Consider the following 21,773-nt stretch of genomic DNA (forward strand, 5'->3'; position numbering starts at 1 on the left):
AATAGCGTGTTTACTCTTTTCTGGTCTGTGCTTCACTTGGCATAATTGTGTTGAGATGGACCTTTAGGTTGTTTCCAGTTTTTGCCTATTACAGATAAAGCTGCTGTGACTGTGCACGAGCAAACACATGGTGGGGCCAGACTTTTCCATTTTAGCCATTCTAAGAGGCGTATCCCAGAACCTCCTAATGGTTTCAGTGTCCCATTTCCCCAATGACTAATCATGTTGAGCATCTTTTCCTGTGCTTTTTTTCCCCATGCACATCTTCGTTATGAAGTATTTGTTCAAATCTTCTACACATTTTTTTTAAAGTAGGCTGTTTTCTTTTTTCTTTTTATTGAGTTTCAAGAGTTTTTAAAGTATAAAGTTATAAAAACAGAAGTCCTTTATCAGAGATTTGCAAATTTTTTCTCCCAGTTTGTGCATTGTCCCTTCATCCTCCTGAAGGGCAGAAGTTTTATTTTGGTACTACCTAGTTTCTTCTTTTGTGAATTATTCTTTTAGTGCCAAATCTAAGAAGCCTTGCCTTGTCCAAGGTCACAAAGATTTTCCTCTGTGTTTTTTTCTAAAAGTTATCATAGTTGTAGGCTTTCACATGTAGGTCTCTGATCCATTTTAACATAATTTTTGTATATGGTACAAAGTAGGAGCTGAAGTTCCATTTTTTAGCGGGCAGATGTCCAGTTGTTCCAGAATCATCTGTTGAAGAAACTACCCTGTCCCCAGTGCCTTGCCTTTGCACTTTCTTTGAATTCCAATTTCCCATATATATACAGATCTTTTTCTGGACCGTTCCACTGACCAGTGTGCCTGTCTTGACACCAGTGCTACAGTGCCTTGTTTAGTTAAATAACAAGTCTTGTGACTAGGTAATAAAAGTTTTCCACAGCTTTATTCTCTTTTTCCCCTCAGGGTTATTTTTGCTTTATAATGGGTCGCCTCGGGGGCTCCCTCCCCCTTTTGTTTATCTTCTGATAGCAGTCCGAAGTTCCCACTCCGCTTTACCTGCCCACTGGCGTCTTCTGCCCCCGTAGAGATCCAGATGTGTATAATTCTAATCTCATTGCTACCGGTTTACATTTTGTTAAGGTATAATCTCAGGCTGATTTCATGGGTGATCGGAGTTCTTTGGTAGATAATCAACTCACTTTAGGGTACAGGTTGACACGGCGCCTCCTCCTACTTCCCCGCCATCTTGTCCTCCCTCTATTTTTGCCCTTTGAGATCAGTATTCTAGTCTGCCTGATGGAAACTCTTCCCAAAGCCTATTTGAGCTTGGGGTGCTCTTTCCTCTATTCGTTTTGAGTGGTTCTTTCTTTGGCCTCAGGTAATTTCCTCACACACCTGTGGTGAGAAACATGCAGCTAGCTATTCACGGGTGAATATCTGTCGATCTCCAGCATTCTTTCTGCGTGTAGTTTTCTCTTCTTCATGACTCTGATGTGAGGATAATGACCCCTGGGTCTCCCCAGGCTCTCTGCTCTGTCTCTTCAACTCACACACCAGTCTCTGCCTAGGCTCCTCCTTGCACCACAGCCTGGAAGAAGCTCTCAAAGCAGCAAATAAACTTGGGTGATCATAGGACTCACCTCATTCATTTCCTGTCTCTCAAGGGTCCCTTTCCTTTATTGTTCCACATAGTTTGTCCATTTGGGGTTGCTTCAGGTAGAAGGGTGGACACAGCACCACTCATTTCTGCTGTGTAGACACAGGAGTAGAATTCCTGGGCCATAGAATATCACATATTAAGCATTAGGAGATACTGCCTAGAGTTTACCAAAATAAATTCAGTTAATTTTAATTATAGATCCTTTTCACTCATGTAAATGACATTCATTCTACCCAGAACACGTCCCTAGATTTTATTCCTCCATTTAACACAGTAATGAGTGAAGGTGTCATGTTCTTAGTGACATCATTGACTTTTTTTTAGATGTTCAGTCAGTGATGTACACCCTCACCTAACATGTGTTACTGAAAGATTTAAGTAGTGGTGGAGGCGAAGAAGAAGGAAACCAGAGAGAACAGACAGGTAAGGTCTGTCTTTGCTTGACTGATAGTCATAATTATATCTGACAGCCTGTGTTTTCTAAGTAATAACAGCTTTGATTTTTCCAGAAACCTAGTGATATTATATGTTTACTACGCAGTCCATTAAAGAATTCTCTGCTGCTCTGCCTCCAAGGCAGGAAAAATTCTCCTTTTGGAGGGAGTAGTCTTCTTCTCACATCGAAGGCAATCCCCATCCTCTTAACACCCTCCCGTGGTTCTCTTAGACTGACTGCGCATAGATTATACGCCTAAGTGTCAGGGGGCGCCACACCAGGCCTCCTTCCCCCACATGAGGGACAAGGAAGCAGAGGCTGCAGAAATGACTCACTCTCTTCTCACTGTTAGGGCTATTTGAGCTCAGGAAGGCTCTGGCTCTTTAGCCACCCTTCCCGACAAAATAGTGAATTTCTACCAAGCATGACATTTCTCTGCAGAGAGTCGCTCCTTGGCCTGGATAGAATGGAAAACAGCAAGGAAAGCATAATATTTTAAAAAAATCTCTTCTTCAAGTTTTTATCCCCAGCCCTTGAGCTTCTTGTGGAGTAATTTAATTCGTTCTTGAGTCAGGTACTGCTGCTTTGATGCCTTTGTCTTCAGATCCTCTGTTTGTAAATCTCCCCTAAGAATAGATCAAAAATGATGTTTACATCTGTTTCCAGATCTGAGGAAGTAAGGACAGAATAAGACTCTATGATTACAGTTAACCCCTTCGGTTATTGCGCTGCATGTTACAGAGTTTGGGACTGGATTTAATCTCCTCAGTAGCCACCATGGCTCTCACCGCTCGAAGCCTCGGTGTCCTTAGCTTGGGCCTGTTCACTCTTTTGGCAGTTACACCACATCGATCAGATGTGTTACACCCTCTCTGTATAAGGTGTGAAGTTGCAGTAGCTATCGCCAGCCAGGGTTTATAATTCATTGTATGTTTACCCTTTACCCAAAATGCATGCAAATTGATTTTCTCCTCAAGTCCGTGGAGAAAAGTCTCAGGAAGCTAAAAAATCATGCACAATGGGAAATCTCAGATTGCTGAATCTCAAGCCCAAAATTGTGTTTTCAGGGAGGCTGAAGCAGACAGAATTGCTTACAAGAGATGCTGCTAGAATAAGGATTGCAGGAAAAGAGATTACCTAAGAAGTTCTAACCCAAAATTTATCTCCTTCTAGTGTCCTGATATTCTCTGCGTTCTTGGTTTTTGCCATTTTCTCCACTCTCCCTAGTTCTCAGGATACTCTTCTTTTCTTTGAAGAAGATAGTTTAAATCCCTTACAACTGTGGTTTGACCGTGAAACTGAACACTTGAACCTGAAATAAACTTTTGTTTGATCCTTGATCTCCGGTGGGCTTAGGAGCTATTCTTCCTTCCATTGAGGAGCTGTTCGTTTGTTCTCTCCTTCGTGTGTACGTGCATACATAAACCAGTGCTTTGTATGTCGATGTATAACACACAAGACAGCATGGAACGTGATGGGGACACTGTTGGTCTTGCCGTGGGGAGCACAAACCCTCTGGTGATTAAGCTTTCTGGTTCCCAGCTAAAGCTATAACAGCCCAAGACCACCCATGGTGCACCTGAACCCCTCATAGTCATTGACTTGAAAAGTAGAATAGCCTGTAAAAAAATAAAATATAATAAAAAATAAAAACTACGTGTTTTACAATTTAAAAAAAGAAAGAAAGAACCAGGCAAAGGAGCTTAAAATTAGAAAGGATTACGTTTTAGAAATACCAATTAGATGTCATATTGACATGTGACATTGAAGCTGCATGTTCCAGAAGTAATGCTGTTTCCTTGTTGGTAATTTGCAAACATTGGAAACCTGGTAGAACTTTCTGAAAAGTTGGTGCAGTTGGTGGGGGGGTTGCTCGCTGGTGCTATTGATGTGTAAGCTGTTAATACTCTCCATATAGTGCTCTACCTTCATACTTGGGCTTTTAAGCAGCCTTCTTAAGGAATGCTTGATGCGGGGATGTTCTTTTTCCCCTCCTTCTCCTGAAGGATTTCTCCAAATTTCTGTGAAGAACTTTCACATACAAATAGTCCCTTTTTCAATATCCCTCTGGAAAAATTTCATGGGCTTTTGATCTCTTGGTCCTCCTTTTCCTTCTCCAGTTTGGAGGGGAGAATGTGATATAAGGTACAGGCCCTGGAATTGATGATACCAAATAAGGAATCTTCGTGTGGAAACTTTCTTTGTGATTTTCCCTACTGTAGACTAAGGGAGTCTGCCTTTAAGAACAAACCTCACAGCCCTTGCGCACTGATTATCCCCTGTCTTCCCCTTTAGGGTTAGTAGAGCAGGGACTGTTAAAGGCCATCTTACCATTTTCCCCAGGGCTTGGTGCTCAAGACTGAATGTAACTGGTTTTTTCTGTGATGGTTGTTTATTTGGATGAAAAATGCCTTCCTAGAAGCAGGCAGATTCAAGAATACCCTTTCAGGCCTGTTTGGGTCCTGTCAGGAATCTGGCCAGAGAGCCCTCTGGACCTTAGATAAGGAAGAGAGGAATCGGGCCCCAAAGACCAGCTTGGCCATTTCATGAATTGGTCTGGTTGGAGCCTGTGGAGTCTGAACATTTACCATGTCCTGAATGGGAACACACTCTGGGAAGTCAATGATCAACCCTGTGTAGAGCACGCCATGCTCCATTTCCCACTAACTATAGCAATGATGGCGTCCCCTTGTTCTGATATTTGAGGGAACGATCTCTATATTCTTGCTTCTCAGCTTTGTAAACATTCCGCTGTCTCACCAGATAATACTGTGGATGCAGCCTCAGACCTGATACTCATTTCTCCGTAGGTACTGTGAAATCTACCTAGAAATATCATATATTAGAGTTTCAGAAGAGCATTAAGGAAACCAGTGCCAGGTAATCATTTCTCACATTGGTCTGTGAGCCCAGTTCTTTACCACGTCGGCATCCAGGAGGTGTGCTCAATTTTGCTTTTATTTCTGGAACCACATTTCAGAGGATTTCTCCCTCTCTCTCTCTCTGTCTTTTTTACCTTTATGTCAGCCACCTCTGACAAAGAGCCGCCCTGATAAAATTCTGTGTAGATCTCACTTTTATTCCTTGCTTCAAATTGTTTCTCACCACAGTTTTGTTGAAATCCACATGTCTGGCCATTGGACCCCAGCAGAGCAGAGAGCTAAAGCATACCACGAACCACCAACTTTATGATGAAGTTTTAAGATATTTTAGGTATCAAGTTGTGGTAAGCTCTGCATTTTAACTACCTAGCCTCAATATCAAGCTATATTGTAGATACGATTTGTTCTTCAGCACCCTTTTTTTAAAAATAGCAATGATCACATAAAAATGTGAGATGATTCAGTTGGAATTTAATTTAATAAGAAATGTGTGTACGCATTGGGGAAGGTATGTGCAATGGTGCTGTGAAGTGTAAACCTGGCGATTCACAGATCTATACCCCTGGGGCTAATAATACATTATATATTAATTTTTAAAAATTTTAAAATTTTTAAAAATTAAAAAAGTATAAAAAAGAAGAAATGTCTGTGCGAATGTTAGTGAATATACGAAAATGCCTAGGAAAAATGAAATGGTAGAGGATATTGGTGATGAGGAATAATTTTGTTTATATGATGATTCTTTGTTTCTTTTAAAATAATATTTTAAGACTGAAACTAGGTATTTTGTATCTTAAGCAAAATTGACTTTCCTGTTCGGAAAGACTGACAAGTGATGCTGTGTGAATAATGAGATTGCTGGGGAAAACGTAACTCCTTAAAAAGTCTTTCAACCATTAGACCTTGAAATGGAAGATCAGCCTGTTAATCACTGGCAGACCAGGTACCTTCTGCTGGTTTGCATAATATGCAAGCAACTTGAATTTCTGTCTTTCTTTCCTTATCAGGATTTGTCCTTTCCTCCACCAGTTCCAGACTTACCATAAGACCAGGTTGGATCTAAGAAAGTGCTTTGCTGTTGTCTGGCTTGTTGGTTTCCAGTTAAATAGAATTTTCTGATTGGCCAGAAGCAAGGCTGGTGGTCTCTACCCTTTGACTGGAGCTAAGTGTTCTTATTCGTATTTGAACAGTCTTTCATGGAGGTCCCTCTTTTTTTCTCCAAAAGACCTTTTTTATGTCGTTAGTTCATGAGGGAAAGATACTTCACCACCTGAATAATGATGGTAATGATATTCTAGACATGGTAATTCCTATCACTGCTTCTTAACTAGAGCTGAGGGATAAACGAAGTCTACAGGAAGGCTAATGAGGAGGCGTGCCCCCATGAGAACCACACTTTTTTTTTTTTTTTTTTAAATCAGAGTTGGTAGCAAAAGGACCTGGGTTTGGTTGGCCCCATGCTACTGTTTTCCTCTGATACCAACAGAAAACAGTGGGTAACGCGATAAATGAAAAAGCGGTATTAGACCGGATCGCTCCAAGACATGCCTTACTCGGTGAGTCCCAATGCCTATGACACAGTGCTCTTAGAGAAGCCATTCCCAGGTAAGTTGTATAATTATATCTAGGGAACATCTGTATTGTGACTGGCGTTAGCACCTGTCCACACTTGCTTGTCACCACTTTACCTTCAAGTGGACCTCATATGCCAGACTTTCCGCTGACAGCTCTCTAATTTGAAATTCGTAGCATTTATGTGTTAATTGTATATTTTATATTATTTCCTTTTTAATGTAGGCAGAGCCATGTATCTATTTATGGCCTTAATATGCTCTGTTCCTCTTTAACTTCAGTGAAAAACCAAGTTTATTTAAAGGGAAATACTAAGGGAATAACAGTTCATGATATGGTCAAAATCACAACAGCAGTATCATTATTAGAACAAAAAATTCAGTTAGCCCTTATTTAATGAGCTTCCCACATGCAATAAAACGTGGCATTTGACATTTCAGCAAAATGCTGCAGTGAAAAGAGCAGTGAACCCTAAGTTCGTTTTGCAAGTTGGAGCTTTCTCATTTATGAACAGTATTACTTTGGCAAGTCTGTGCTTTCCATGCCTCAGTTTACTTGTCTGTAAGTACAGTGATGATAGCAATAATGCTGCCTCTGTCACAGACCTGTGGTCAAGTACGAAAGAAAAAAATCAGAAACTGTATTTTTAAAAGGTTTTCAAGAAATTTAATTGCCAGAGGGCACCTAAAAGGCTGGGTTGGTTAAACATCACACTATTGATTTCAGCTTAGGTCATGATCTAGACCAAGCTCCATGATGGACTCTGTGCTCAGTGGGGAGTCTGCTTGGGACTCTCTCTCTCTCTCTCCTTTTGTCCCCCCACCACTCGCACATTTGTGCACATTCCACTCCTCTCTTTCTGTAAAATAAATCTTTAAAAAAAAAAAACTTTAATTGCTGGGGAAAATGTCACTTGTTACTATGTCAATTTCTAGGATCCTACCTCACAGACGGGTAGGAGGGGACTTGCGAGATCCATGTGGGGATTTATCTACCTCTTACATGTTTTAGGACTCAATAGTCATGATAGCAGTTTGGGTTTTATTCTTTTCAAATATTCCAGAGAAGCAAATTTTGAGTATTTTATCCAGGTTTGAAATGAACCTGTTTTGCAAGGAGCAAAGTTTAGTGAAAGAAATAACATGGTGAGGAAAGTTTCTGCAGAAAAACGACCACCCAGGTTTTTTTTCTATGGAATTTTGACATGCAAACTGAAATCTGAATGGTGGATAAGAGACAATCATAAAAAAAAAAAGAAAGAAAGAAAAAGAAAAAACAAAGGAAGGAGTATTTATATAAAGGGAACAGCATTTGCGAAGGGTAAAGGGGGTTGCTATTTCCTGGAGCAAAAGATGGCAGGAGCCTGGTAGACAGAAGGGAGAATGGAATGGGATGGGAACGGGGAGGTACTCAAGAGCCAGATCATCTAGGGCTTTGCAGGTCATGGTAAGGGCCTTGGGTTTTATTCTAAGCATTGGGATGCCATTAAGAAGGTTTTAAAAGATGGTTCATGGAGCACTGGGTGTGGTGCATAAACAATGGATTCTGGTACACTGAAAAGAAATTTTAAAAATAAAAAATGTAAAAAAAAAAATAAAAGATGGTTCATTCTTCGGTATTTAACTTTGAATGGCTGGACTGCTCTGGAATACCAGTGTGGGAGATATCATAGAAGTCTGGGCAAGGTCGCATGGTCTGTTTGCTAGAATGTGGCTGCTCCATGAAGCCTGCCTGACTTCCCCCAACTCTGCCCTGGTCCTCAAAGCCCTCTCCTTCCCCAACACCTCACTCAGATGACTCCTGCCATACATGAGCACCGTTCTGGATCATTCTGAATAACCCCACCACCCAAGTTCTTGACTTAGAACTTATCTTATTCAGTCTTTGAATTGCCCACAAAACTGACTTTCATGTTTCCCATCTAATAAATGTCCCGTAAATATTTTTGAAATAAGTTAATACACTAGCAGTGATTTCAGCAGTCCCTGCGTTCTAGAATCACCTAGGGGAGATGAAAATGTGGATGCCAGGCCACACCTCCAGAGATTCTGACTCATGCGGTTTGGTGTATTTGTTGTAAAAACTCTCAGATGATTCTGGTGTGCGGTTGGAGAGGAGACCCAGGGAACCAGGGTGGTTCTGACTGGTCTTAGCTGGGAGTACCATGCTTACCCTGCCTCCTTTAAATACCTGTATGTATTCCTCGGCTTCGTGAACATTAAAGGCATGACAGAAATGCCCTGGTTATCTGCCCTTTAAAGTTATTCAAAATAGTGACTACAGAGTCTTATACTGACGGAGTTGGACAGAGAGCACTCCAATATTACCGATGCAGGGTATGCTATCAATCAGCTGGCCTTTGGAGGGAGAAGAAAGATTCCTGATTTTCACTGAACATCCAGAATTTGAGTGACATATGTATTTTTTTTTAATCAGCTTTGGACCCCAGAAGCACCAAAATAAGAAAGGGGATAAAACAGGGCTCCTTCAAGCACAGAACTCAGAAAGTCTGGCAATGGTGTGTTTTCTGCAGTTGTTTTGATTTCAAGAAGGGGAAAGTCTTTATTTAACTCTATATAATGTGTATATAATAATATAATTTTAAGGCACCTGCTTCAAAATAGAAACTGGGATGTTGGAGATAATAACAATAAACAAAAATTAAACCAAACCGGGCTCGGTGCCCAGGAACGCTACCGAGATTCCAAGAACTGGGCAAAGAATAAGCGAGCAGAAAGAACGAGTCGGGCATGTCTGAGCTGTAAGTGCCTTGTGGAAAATGACCACTGAGCGCTCTGTGGCGCGGTTCTTGTTAGCAGTTCTGTGGGGCATTTGCATGTGGGTGAGGTTCCTGCCCTTCTCGTTTCAGTGACAGACTTCCAGGGAACTTGCTTTGCTAAAATGTCAATCTTAAACATGCCAGTAATTACAGTGATCCTGCATTGTGTTCGAGTTTTTATAATGCTGTGAACCACTTGGAAATAAGTGGACCAGAAGTAAAAATAGGCGTTCATAACGACTTTAAAGCTAAAAGGAAAGCCTTCATGTTTCCCAGGATGCCTCAGTGTCGTGTAATTTACATAAACAAAGGAGGAAATCCTCTTTGTGTGTTTAGGGGTGTGTGTCTAATACAGGAACCCATGTTTTCCTGTTATTGAAAAGAATTCTGTAATCTTTTCAGCACATTTTAGGACCTGCCTGTATTCCAGGTATGTTGTTTCCTCTACCATGAAAACAGAAGAGCAGGGCATGGATGTCAGAGAAACCTATTAGATCTCATAAGAGACACCTGAAATAAATGCATTAAGTTAAATGGTTAGACAGAGCCCTGGGCAGACTGATACTGTTGCCTGAATTTAGTTCGGAGAATGGTTATTCCTCAGAGGACTTAACAGACTTACACACGGAGCCGTGAGCCAGACAGGCTGCCTGTGAATAGGAGAGTATAAAATTTCCACTGATCACGGGTGTTACGGGGATGATGACTTTTTAACCATGAAAGTAAACACAATTGGTATGAAATGTTCAAAAGCTTTTAGCCAAATATAGCTGACATAATGAGTAATAAACCTAAGCATTATTTGAAATTATGTTTTAAATGTTTGCTAAATTCTGGTTTGGAGCAAAGGGGAAAAAGTGTCATAAAAAGAGTTCTTTAGTCTTGGAAGCACAGGGCTCTCAGCGGAGGCAAAGGCAAGGCACCCACATCTCATTCTGCTCTCGGTCCCTGCGTTCCTGGTCTAATGACCTAAAACTGCCCTAAATTCTCCTGTGTGTGAGGGAGAATCTTCTTACCAACAACCATGACTGGAGTAGATGCTTTCTGTCCTTCATCCCTCAAAGATTCTTTTTGCCATCTGTTGAACATCACATAGTTATCTGGAAATGTAGGACCTGCGGGGTTACTGGAAACAAAGAATGTGCTGCCGATGCACAAGTTTATTGGGATCACATTCATTACAAGTAGTACTTTCCACTTTTTCTAATTCGCCTGGTAGCATCATTTCTGTGAAGTTTTATAACTCCTCAGCCAGGCCTCAGGAGGTTTCAGGAAAGCCCTTTGAAAACCCTTAATTACCGCCCCGCTCTGGAGGCTCTAAGTCACAAAGTAAGCAGACGTAGAGAAACATCCAGAGTGACTCTCTCCTAGTGGCTGGCGCTTGGCCTCTGTCTGAGAGGCGACAGTGTACATCCTCAGCAAAGGAAGAACTGATTAAGGCTGGGAGAAGGAGCTGTCTCGGCCCTGCAGGTGTGGGGCCCTCAGAAGTTTGGGAGGGGTGCGGTGTGGGTATGCCAAATATAATCAGAAACAGATGCACACGAGATTGAAAGTGGACCATAGTTTAAAGTCAAATCATCATTTTTAAGTGAAGCGTTACTCCGTATCTTACCAGTGAAGCCTGATACATTTACACTGGACTATCCCCTTCGAAATAACGCATTGCAATTTCCAAGGGCAGCCAGTAACCTCTGCTTCCTTTCAAATACAGCTTTCCCCAGTACCTCTACCCGATGCTTACCAACCCGGTGTGTTGCTTTCCCTGCAGCTGATCATCATGCCCTTGTGGGCCTCCTTTAAAAGTGCTTGGTGTTCCTCGGTTCACTTGTGTTTAGTCTGAATGAATGACGACATAAATGAAGCAGCCTCCTCAATTATAATTATATTGTAACTGCGTGAGAGTGGAGAATATAACTATTTCTTTTGCGTTCACCCCTCATCAAAGACACACATGTTCATATCCTGTGTGTGTGTGTGTGTGTGTGTGTGTGTACATGTAGGTGTAATGAGAAAACCGATCTGCATGCCCCCTAATGTGAGTGGTCTTTTCTTGGCAGTGACAAACAAGAAACCCACCCAGGCGTCTATCACCAAGGTCAAACAGTTTGAAGGCTCCACGTCGTTCGTGCGGAGGTCCCAGTGGATGCTCGAGCAGCTTCGCCAGGTTAATGGCATTGATCCTAATCGGGTGAGTGAATGCCCCGTTTTGAGCAAAAGTATTCTCCTCACACAGTGACTCTCTCGCTGGCCTTGGCAGTGGTGGTGGTTGTCTGAGTCATCTCTAACAAAGCTGTTTCTCTGTTTCGGAGATGTGGCTAAGACTTTAGGATTTCTGTGTCCTCATGGGACACTACAAACTTTTCATCATGTTTGATGCAGAAACGTAAGGGGATGCATACTGAAGAAATAAATGTTCTCTGCTGTATGCTTATCAGCCAAGTGCAAAGGGCAGAGTTCAGATACCACGTCCATGGTTATTAATATGAAAAACCATGTTCATCAAAGCTTCATTTATCTCCTAATAACACCAGTAATTAGGGGTTTTTTTTTCACCAAAACAAACAAACAAATAGATGGCACCTTACAAATTAGGTATTTGGATTTAACATGAAAAACACTTTAAGGTAGAATTATTTATTTAAGTGCTTTGCCTTTTGCTCACACACACTCACTATACAAAACCTCAGTAATGAAGAAAAATAAAATGTAAATTGTAACTATATACTAAAATAATAAGGGAGAATCTTTTCCTTACCGAGGGGTAGGAGCAAGATCAATTGATAGGGCTGAGAACCTGAAGGAATCCTTTTGCAGGTCATTGAGAAGGCAGCATGTAGTCTATTCTTCCAGATGCATGTGTGGGGCTTCTGTGATACTAGCCTGGGGACATCTTTAAACACTCTTAAGATTTGGGGGTTTGCTTGATAAACAGAGGAAAGGAAGATAGACCTTCTTTCCACACATCTAGGTGCAAATAAAGATGAGCCTTGTGATTAAGAGCCAAGTTTTGAAAGGTGTTTTTGCCTTTACGAGTCTTTTGTCAGGAGTGAGCTGAAGGCAGCGGTTTTTATGGATTGAGATCAGTAGTTATCTCACTGTCTTTTCCAGGATTCTGCAGAGTTTGACTTGTTGTTTGAAAATGCATTTGACCAGTGGGTAGCCAGCACAGCCTCTGAAAAGTGCACCTTCTTCCAGATCCTCCACCACACCTGCCAGAGGTACCTCACGGACAGGAAGCCGGAGTTCATCAACTGCCAGTCCAAAATCATGGGAGGTGAGTGGGCAGTTGTAGGGCTCTGCTCAGCCTGTCTCCTCAGGCTCACTTTTACATAAAAACTGAGGTGTTCTACAGCATAATTAAAGACTGAAAAAAAAGAATCAGGATGCTCAGAGCTAGGCAGCATGAGAACCATTCTAAGGAGTTCTTCGCATGCTAAATCCAGTCACAGTGGTGTGTTTCACTCTTCACCAAAAGCCAGCCTTTTTAGAAGCATCAGCCCCTTAGCTAAGATGACTTCTACTAGAGAACTAACCTGCCCCTTTATTGGGAAAACCTTTCAGTTTGGTTTCTTCACCACCATTCTTGTAATTTCATTGCAGAACACTGTTTTCTAGGCTGTTTTTTTTCCTGTGAGTTCTCAATGAATATTCTCAAATATTAACATGCAAACTCTTACAGATGTAGTCCCCTTTCTTTCAAATAGCAGCTAGCATTTTGTTTATCCCTCGGATGGTATACAGAGCAGAGTGAGGCTGAGCGCTCTAAACCAGCCTTGAGGGGTGAGGACCAGTGTTGGCAACTTAATGAGAAACATTTAGAGGGTGCTTAACACATTTCTTTTAGGTGGCATTTCTTTTTAGGGAATCGAAACTGAGCTAAAAATGTTTTTAAGAAGGCTTGCTAATCACTCTGTGAGTTGAGGAAGAGCATTTCTATGATTGCTCTTTTTACTGACCTATTCCCCTGGTTTGAGGGAAAAAAAATTATGTGCCAACTTGGTTTTAATCAAATGTCAAATGAAGGTCACATCATAGACATTTCATCTTCTCCTTGGCCTGTATGTGTCTGTCATATGAACATGGCATGGAACCCATTGTTCCACGCTAGCCCCTGACGTACATGCTGCCATTTTGCCACTAGTCTGCTAGATGTCATTAGAGAAGACACTAGCCAGCGCTTTGTTGTTATCTCCCAATGTGTTGGTGTTCCTCTTGAATGGGAGGTTGCTTGTATCCTAAAAACCTAGAAAGGTCTTCCTTAGGCGTTGATGCAGTATTTTATTACAGCTTCTCCATTTATCCTTGAAAAATGTTGATGAGGAGTGCATATTGTGTTCCAGTGGCCACATCCTGCACACAAAAGTAAAAACTATTAGACAAGGGTGCCTGGGAGGCTCAGTGGGTTAAAACCTCTGCCTTCAGCTCAGGTCGTGATCCCAGGGTCCTGGGATCGAGCCCTGCATCGGGTTCTCTGCTCAGCAGCAAGCATGCTTCCCCCTCTCTCTCTGCCTGCCTCTCTGCCTGCTTGTAATCTCTCTTTCTTTGTCAAATAAATAAATAAAATCTTAAGAAAAAAAAACTATTAGACATAGATGTTGAAAGGAATGAGATCATCTAACACTGACCTCCTACTGTTGAGAAAATAGAGTGAGCTACTGCTCGCTATCCTGTCTGTGCCCCCGGCGTGCTTCACACGGACCCCACATGCAAAGCCCAGCTGTAGCAGACCTGGCAGGTCAGTGCGCACCAGGCTCAGGACCACAGAGGACAGAGTATTTCAGTGACTGCAAAATGGGCCAGGAAATCCCAGCTTTCCCTCATTCTTCATTAGGTTAGGTTTGTCTCTGCTATCGTAGAATCAGACTTTCTTCTTAATCTCAGGGTCCTCCCAGAATGTTTTTCCACTGGTGTCTGTATGGTCTGTAGCCTCCACGGAGAGCACGTAAGCAGAGTCTCATCTTAAAATAAGGTAACATTATGGGTTTGAAATGTCTGTTGCCCTTGGAGAGGGACTCCCCTCATGCCTTCCCCTTCTGCGTGTGCCGTCCTGAGAACAGAGTGGCCAGAAACAGAAGCAGTGTCCTGGGAATTGGCACATTACCTCAGAAGGGGAACGTGAGGCAGAAGCAGGAGGGCCACAGCCTCACTCCCTCCAGTCTTCTGGAAGGAGAAAGAAGCAAGTCTTATCCTTCTGCTAAGATTGAGGACAGCTTTGGTAACTCCTCCCTCTCTCCTCTCACTGGGCGGTCCCTCTTCCCCTTGGCCTCTGAAGCTCACTGCCTTTCCTGCATTCATTCATTCAGTCCTGCTCCATCATCTGATTATGCAACAAAGAAGTGCTAAGTACCTGCTGTGTGCTGATCACCATCCTATGGCCTGGATGTGGGGAATCATTCTGTTTGGTTCCTTAATAGACTCCAGTTTCACTACTGGAGTTCCAGACTGTTGGGTCCCTAACAGCCTTACTCTGTGCTCTTCGTTCCCTTCTTGAATGTCCTCAGACCTTCCCACACAGCCCCGCCCAGCTGTTGCTTTCAGTCCTTGACCCAGCCCTTCAGAGCTTTTCCAGTGCCAGTACGTAAATTATTACCCAATGTTAAGTTGCTAGTATGTGTATTGGACAAAGCTAAAGGCTGATTTCTTATAGTAAGAAAAAGAGTAAGTTAATGAGACTAAGTCCCAGAATGGGCCCTACCTTTTGTGATCGCACGCGGGTCTCTCATGTTCCCGAGACCTCACTTTTCTCTGGTGTAACATGTGGAGATTGGCTTAGAGATCTGAAATCCACTTCAGCTTTAATATTTTGAGAATCTCTAATGCCTAAGTTGTGTAGATGAATCACTTCCTAATTTAAGAGTCAACTAAAAGACTTAGCACAATTAAATATAGGCTGGCCTCGGACTCCTCCAAAAGGCAAAAAAGTTTGAACTAAGCACACTGTAATTTGTTGGCGGCATATGTCCTTAATAAGCACAGCCTGTCTTATTTAAACAGTTGCTGATCCTTGATAACAGTTGTACCAACATACCCTAGTTCATTAGCATGCTGATCGGTCTTCCTTTTTGCTGCTTACCACAATTCAGTCTTCAAATTGGGTAGTGCTTGGGTCACAACATTCTGACCCCTTCAACTTTGGGGGCACCTACGCCATCTTCAGCAGATGAAAGCTGTTTCACATTTCACAGTATCTTTTGGTCTGTCCTCAGAATCTGGGCCACACATCTGGGACATGAATTTTCTCTGAACTGAGAAATGTCATAGATTTTGTGGTTTTAAAGAACTAATGTTCATGTTGGTATGCTTCCTGAAGACCGGATTCTTTACATATGCTGTTTCATTTAACCTTTACTACAGTCCTTGGAAATACAATTATTATCTCCATTTTACAGGGAAGGAAATAGGATTGGAGAGATCATTAAATAGATTGCCAGGGGTCGTATAGCTAGCAAGTGGCAGAGATGAGACTCAAACACAGGCCCTCTCCACTCTGAAAGCATCTTCATCAGGGCCACTGAGTGCCACTGACATTGTCTTTGATATAAATGGTGCCCCCTGAGGTTGTGCAGAAATTTGGGGGAAAAAACTAGCCAGCAGGTCCCTAGGCTTTAAAAAAGGGAAATAGGCCACCTGGGTGGCTCAGTGGGTTAAAACCTCTGCCTTCGGCTCGGGTCATGATCCCAGGGTCCTGGGATCGAGCCCCGCATTGGGCTTTCTGCTCAGCGGGGAGCCTGCTTCCGTTCCTCTCTCTCTGCCTGCCTCTCTGCCTACTTGTGATCTCTGCCTGTCAAATAAATAAATCTTAAAAAAAAAAAAAATGGGGGGGAAATAAGGGGAGGGGTCAGAGACTATAGGGACTTTTGATTTTTTTCCCTAGTCTTATTGTAGGTATGTTATTAAGACAGTAAGTCTTAAGCATTGGGCGGGGCAAGAGGGTAGTCCTAAGAATGATGGAGTGATCAGGGACCTTTAAAATTATCTTGCTCTTTATTGTTTTTGTTTTTGTTCATCTGAATTTCAACATATTAAAGAGATGAACTACTTTGGTGGCTGGGGAAGATGATGGAGACCTGGCCATGCCCTGGGCCTCCCATGTCTGCATCGGGCCCAACCTGTCATCAGGAAAACTAAGGCCCAGTGATTTTGAATAACTTTACCAAGATCTGAGTCCTGGAAGCAAGTCTGCCTGACTTCCACTGAACCACACTTTCTTTAATACCAGTTCAGACAGGATCATCATTTAAATACCAACAATCCCAGGCAGTTCTCCCCTTGTGTTCATTGACTGTATATACCCTCCATGACCATGCTTTTCATTCTTTGATGTGCTTGAGTTCCCTCCTGCAAACATGGTATTCTATCTCCAGAGGACAGACCGGGAAGCTTTGATCTTCTGATGCTGGTTACAGAATTCAGGAGACACATGTACAATCTGTAGGGCCAAGGAAAGTCCCTCATAACCAGAAAGAGGTTGGGGAGTCTCTAAGCAAGGGGAGGCATGGTTTCCTCTCCAGCCTCTGTCAGTGTCTTCTCTTCCCTTGGATGGTAGGAAGACCAGGAAGCTAGAGCCAAGTCCTCCTGCCTTGGTCATTCCTAACTTCCACTCCTCCTCTCATTTAATTCATTAAAGGTCATTCACCTTTCAAAAATACGAAGCCATCCATTTAGTTGCTGGGTCCGTAAGGTACCGAGCGATGTAGAATTAGCCAGACTGAAGGCAGAGGCATGGAGCCAGTCTGTCTACTGAAAAATGGCGTGGCATCGCGAATGACAGGAGCCCTGAAAGGGAATTCTCAGGTTCATCTCTGAAAGGGTAGATGTCTGTTTACTGTAAGCAGAGGTGATGATAAACTGTTGTATGTGTGATGACACATTTGCACTTCAAAGATGCCTCCAAGGAGTTAATCGTATGTGTAGAACTTGAGACTCCAGAAGAGAGACTTGCTTTCAACCAGTTTGTTTTGGAGAAACAGTCTGCCCCCAAATAGTAGTATCAGTTTAGCTAACAGGCTCGTCATATGAAGTCACAGCCCCAAGGGGAACTTTTTTGCGTTGCTTTCTTTGTTTTTCTTCGTAAAATGTGAGCAAATCCCACATGGCTGTCCATGGCTAGCTTATTGACACTAACCTTTTGTAGTGATTACTGTTGGCCCACTATTCTTAGCACAGTGCCGTGGACTATGGGACTCTCCAGTCGTACTGACAACTTCTGTGTTAGAACTGCGGCTTAGGTTCTTTGCAAACCTGTTTTCTTCTTCAATAAGTGTTATAAATTATTTTGCAGGGAAAAAATGATTTCTTCTTCAAGGCAAGCTTCTGTACAAACTGAAGCAGGTCCTAGCATTTTTTTTTTTAACTCGGCCCAAACACCCTTGGCTAACTCGTTGAATTATGTCTTGCTCTTTTACCTGTTTTATCTGAGTCCTCCTTGCATGGACCCACCTGTACTGTTTGCAGCCCACGTGTACGTGTCCTCATTGATTGCACAAGCATCAACGGCACCGTCTACCTGTCAGGCACTTAGCTCGCTGCAGAGATCCAACAACAAAGGAGATACCTTTGCTGACTTGGCTGGCTTTTCTGGGGAGACAACAGGTGTAAACAGACATAAAGCAATTCAGTAACACCAAGGTGCTTGCTAAGCTGTGTTGTAAAGGATGGTTAGCACTGGCCAGACAGACAGGGGCAGGGCAAAATGAGCTCCTTTATTGCCATAGTTAATCCACACAGCTTCATTCCAGTGCTAGCTATATTCAGAATTCGGAATGTGGCAGATTGTTTTTCCACAAAACAGGCTATTTTGGAGTGCCATATATTTTCATCACTACCGAAGGAAATTTTTTAAGCATTGCCATTCTACTCACAAGCCTTCAAGTGATGGTATCGAGCCCAGACTTCTGAGCTGTGTTAGAATTTCAAGGACACGGATGTCTCCGACGTGTCCTTTGTAGCAGACTGGCCCTCCTTTGCCCCTGCTGATTGGTATGCTAAAGGAGAGACCTAATGGCTTTACACTGGATTCCCCTGGGATGGAACAGAATCTCAGGGTTTGAAGCATGACCTTGCTTTGGACTTTTCTTCTAAGCAATTCAGGGTCATCCCTGGGTGAAGTGGGCAAATATTTCACCCTCTGAGTGCTCCAGGCATGAGCACAAGTAAGGAGAAGTAGCAACTTCTAAAAAGAGGAAGTGTGTGTGTCCTCACAGGGTTCTAATGGTGGGGGAGGGAGAGGAAAGGTGATCAGTATGGCTGTTCTTTTTTTTTTTTTTTTAAGATTTTATTTATATATTTGACAGAGAGAGATCACAAGTAGGCAGAGAGGCAGGCAGAGAGAGAGAGAGGAGGAAGCAGGCTCCCTGCTGAGCAGAGAGCCCGATGCGGGACTCGATCCCAGGACCCTGAGATCATGACCTGAGCTGAAGGCAGCGGCTTAACCCACTGAGCCATCCAGGCACCCAGTATGGCTGTTCTTAATCCCAATACGTTAATATACTACTTTAAGGGTATCCGCAACATCTGCCGAATTTTTTATTACTTCTCTGTATTGTCTTGTTTTCTGTCAGTGAATAATAGCTTTGTGGGATGCGAACCTTGCACTCTAACCCATGCTTCAGCCAGGGGTGCATTACAATGAACTGTTTATACTTCAAGAATAGATTCATGTGGAATTTTGCCAACTGCTCAAACCGTAATGTATTTGGGGATGCACACACATACACGCATGTATTAGAGATTATAATTCATGGACCACATTAACTTGTGTTAAAACCACCATATGGCTGCTGCTTGATGCCAGCACCTACCTAGATGTGGGACAGAGGAGACGGCCAGGCTGCTTAGCTGACCCACTGTTGTGGGAGAGCTGTAAAGTGTTCCTTACAGTCCTTTAAATCAGGTGGAATCCATGTTGTGGGTCCTCTAGTGGCTCTTCTTGTCACTCTTGAAGAAATACAGAACAAACTTCTATTATCTTCTGCCATGGCACAAAGAAGGATAATGATGTGTAGGAAGCCTGCCCAAGATGCCACAGCTAATAAGGGATGGAACTAGCCCCACAGTCAAGGCCTGGCCCTTGCTCCCCGTCCACTCAATGAAGGCCAGGACTTCCAAGTTCACTTAATAAGCACATCTTTTCCCTACATTGATTCCGCTAAGCAGAAGAGGAGATAGCACTCATTTAACAAGATATTCATAAGGATGAAATTTATAATGCTGTTTGAAAGTTCTCTATAAATGTTAATTATATATCAATCCTGTACAAACACAGTTTTATCATCCAGTCTCCCATTGCTCTAGCCTCTTCATTTTCCTAGACAGCGTGATAGTTCATGAAACACTTGTCTTATAGAAACTCTTGGAAAGAGTAAGAAACTGAGAATAGAAACAAACAAAAAAATGCATCAATAAAAATAACAGTACAAGTGTTTAACTTACACAGTTGGAAATGCCCAGCTAGGGTTTTCTGTTTGTTTGTTTTCATTCTGAGGATCCTACCACTGTAGCTACTGCATCAGGCAGGTCTGGTACTTATGGCGCTGCAGGAATTACCAACATAACTGTCTGACACTGGCCAGCTACCGTCAGGAGCAGGACATTCTAGCAGAAGCTCTGAGAGGCTTCTGGATCTGAATCTCATGTAGTTACTGTTTCAATTTAGGACAACATTACCGGTTGTTATGTTGGGTGGTTTATGTGCTTTCTCGTATTTTCCGAGTGGGTTATTCAACCTCATCTTGTTCCCCGGAGGTAAATGAAAAGCAGTTGCTTTTATTTTAAGTGAGAACATTGGAGTAACCAAGGACTACTGCTTTAGGTTCCATCCAATCTGTGCATGATACAAATGACTAGTAACTAAAGAAAAACTGGGTCACAGATGTGATTTTTCTCATTTTCATTGCTCTTTGGCTGTAAGCTACCCTGATACATGCAGTGAACCAGCTGGTGGACTGGGGTCCGCTATCCTGAGCCAGGAGTGACTTCATGCATTCAATGCTTTTGAATCATGCATCTCCATCAAAACCTTGAAGCAAACCAAGGGCACATATGGGTACTTCCAAGGTATCATTTATTGGCTTAACAAGGATCGTGAATGTATTTTGTTTATCCCATGGTTAAATAACCTGCAATGGATGAGAGCCATTCCTACTTTAAGAATCAACCAGAGGATGTAAATGCACAACTTGACCCAGTGACACAGTGATAGAGATCAGCCTCCATTCACTTATCCCTGGCTTTGGTGGCATCACTCAGCCCTGTAACTTCCTCTAAGCTACCTCCCTTACATTCAGCCCCTATATGCTTTCTTGTATCATAGAGATTAATACAGACCTTGAAGGAATGGTGTGAGGATTAGAGTGAATTTTAAAATATTCAGTCAGGGATGCCTGGGTGGCTCAGTCGGTTAAGTGTCAGACTCTTGATTTTGGCTCGCGGGTCATGATCTCAGAGTCATGGAATCCAGCCCTGCTTTGGGCTCCATGCTGAGTGTGGAGCCTGCTTAAGATTCTCTCCCTCTGTCCCCACCCCCACCCCCACCATTCTTGCATGCTCTTTCTCAAAAGTAAATGAATAAAATAATCAAATGGGATTTTTTCCAAAGAGCCAGTACATGTTTAAATATTCTATTTGAAAAAAAAGCTTGGAAATTATAATTTGTATGCTCATAATATTAAATGATTTTTCTCATCATATTTATCAAAAGATCTTTCTGGGGTGCCTGGGTGGCTCAGTCGGTTAAGCAGCTGACTCTTGCTTTCAGCTCAGGTCATGATCTCAGGGTCATGGGATTGAGCCCCACATTGGGCTCTGTGCTCAGCAAGGGGTCTGCTTGAGATTCTCTCCCTCTGTCCCTCTCCCCACTTGCCTGTGCACAAACGTGGACCCTCTCTTTCTCTCTCAAATCTTTTCTTTAAAAAGCACTTTCTTATGAAAGGAGCAAGAAAATTTTCTCGAGCTTTCCTAATTCATGTTGGCCAGAAGAATTACCAAAAAATAGTAATTTCTTTGTTTCAAGTGGGAATGAACTGAGCTCTATTACAGACATTTCAAGTGACTGGAATGCTGAGTTGTTCGCTATGGCTTATTGAATGCTGAACGTGCTGCATTTCATGTTTGACATTTATAGAGCCTGTATGTTACTGCTGACTTACCAAAACAACGATGTTTAAAATAGCAAGTGAGGCTGTGCCAGAGATCAGGGCAAGTAGTTCACATCTTCTTGTAGGAAAGAAAAAAACCTGTGTTTTCTGAACTTTATAAGAGAATAGAAATATTCTTTTTCCACCAATAGATCTTCAGCCTAAAATATTTTTTTGAGTCCAGTTCTCTTTCCCCTGCCAAAAATGGGGATACATGAATCAGAAGTAAAAGTGTTTAATAGTGTTAGACATGAAGTGGTATTTCTGACACAGACCTAAAAAGTGTACTGCGTGATGCCCATATTTCAGATTTACAGACAAGTCCAGGTTTTAAGAGAATTTGGGAGACATAAGTTTGCCA

The 21,773-nt window shown here is 42.4% G+C and overlaps 1 protein-coding gene across 1 annotated transcript in view; it reads left to right on the forward strand.

The window, feature by feature from the left end:
• STXBP6 (syntaxin binding protein 6) overlaps nucleotides 1–21,773 on the forward strand; it is a 256,283-nt gene that overhangs the window by 192,516 nt on the left and 41,994 nt on the right. Inside the window, exons 3-4 of the mRNA XM_082734487.1 lie at nucleotides 11,336–11,466; nucleotides 12,387–12,552. Coding sequence (XP_082590613.1) covers nucleotides 11,336–11,466; nucleotides 12,387–12,552 — 297 coding nt within the window. The remainder of the gene's footprint in view (nucleotides 1–11,335; nucleotides 11,467–12,386; nucleotides 12,553–21,773) is intronic.

Source organism: Mustela nivalis, assembly GCF_964662115.1.
Source record: "Mustela nivalis genome assembly, chromosome: 6".
Taxonomy (NCBI): Eukaryota; Metazoa; Chordata; class Mammalia; order Carnivora; family Mustelidae; genus Mustela; species Mustela nivalis.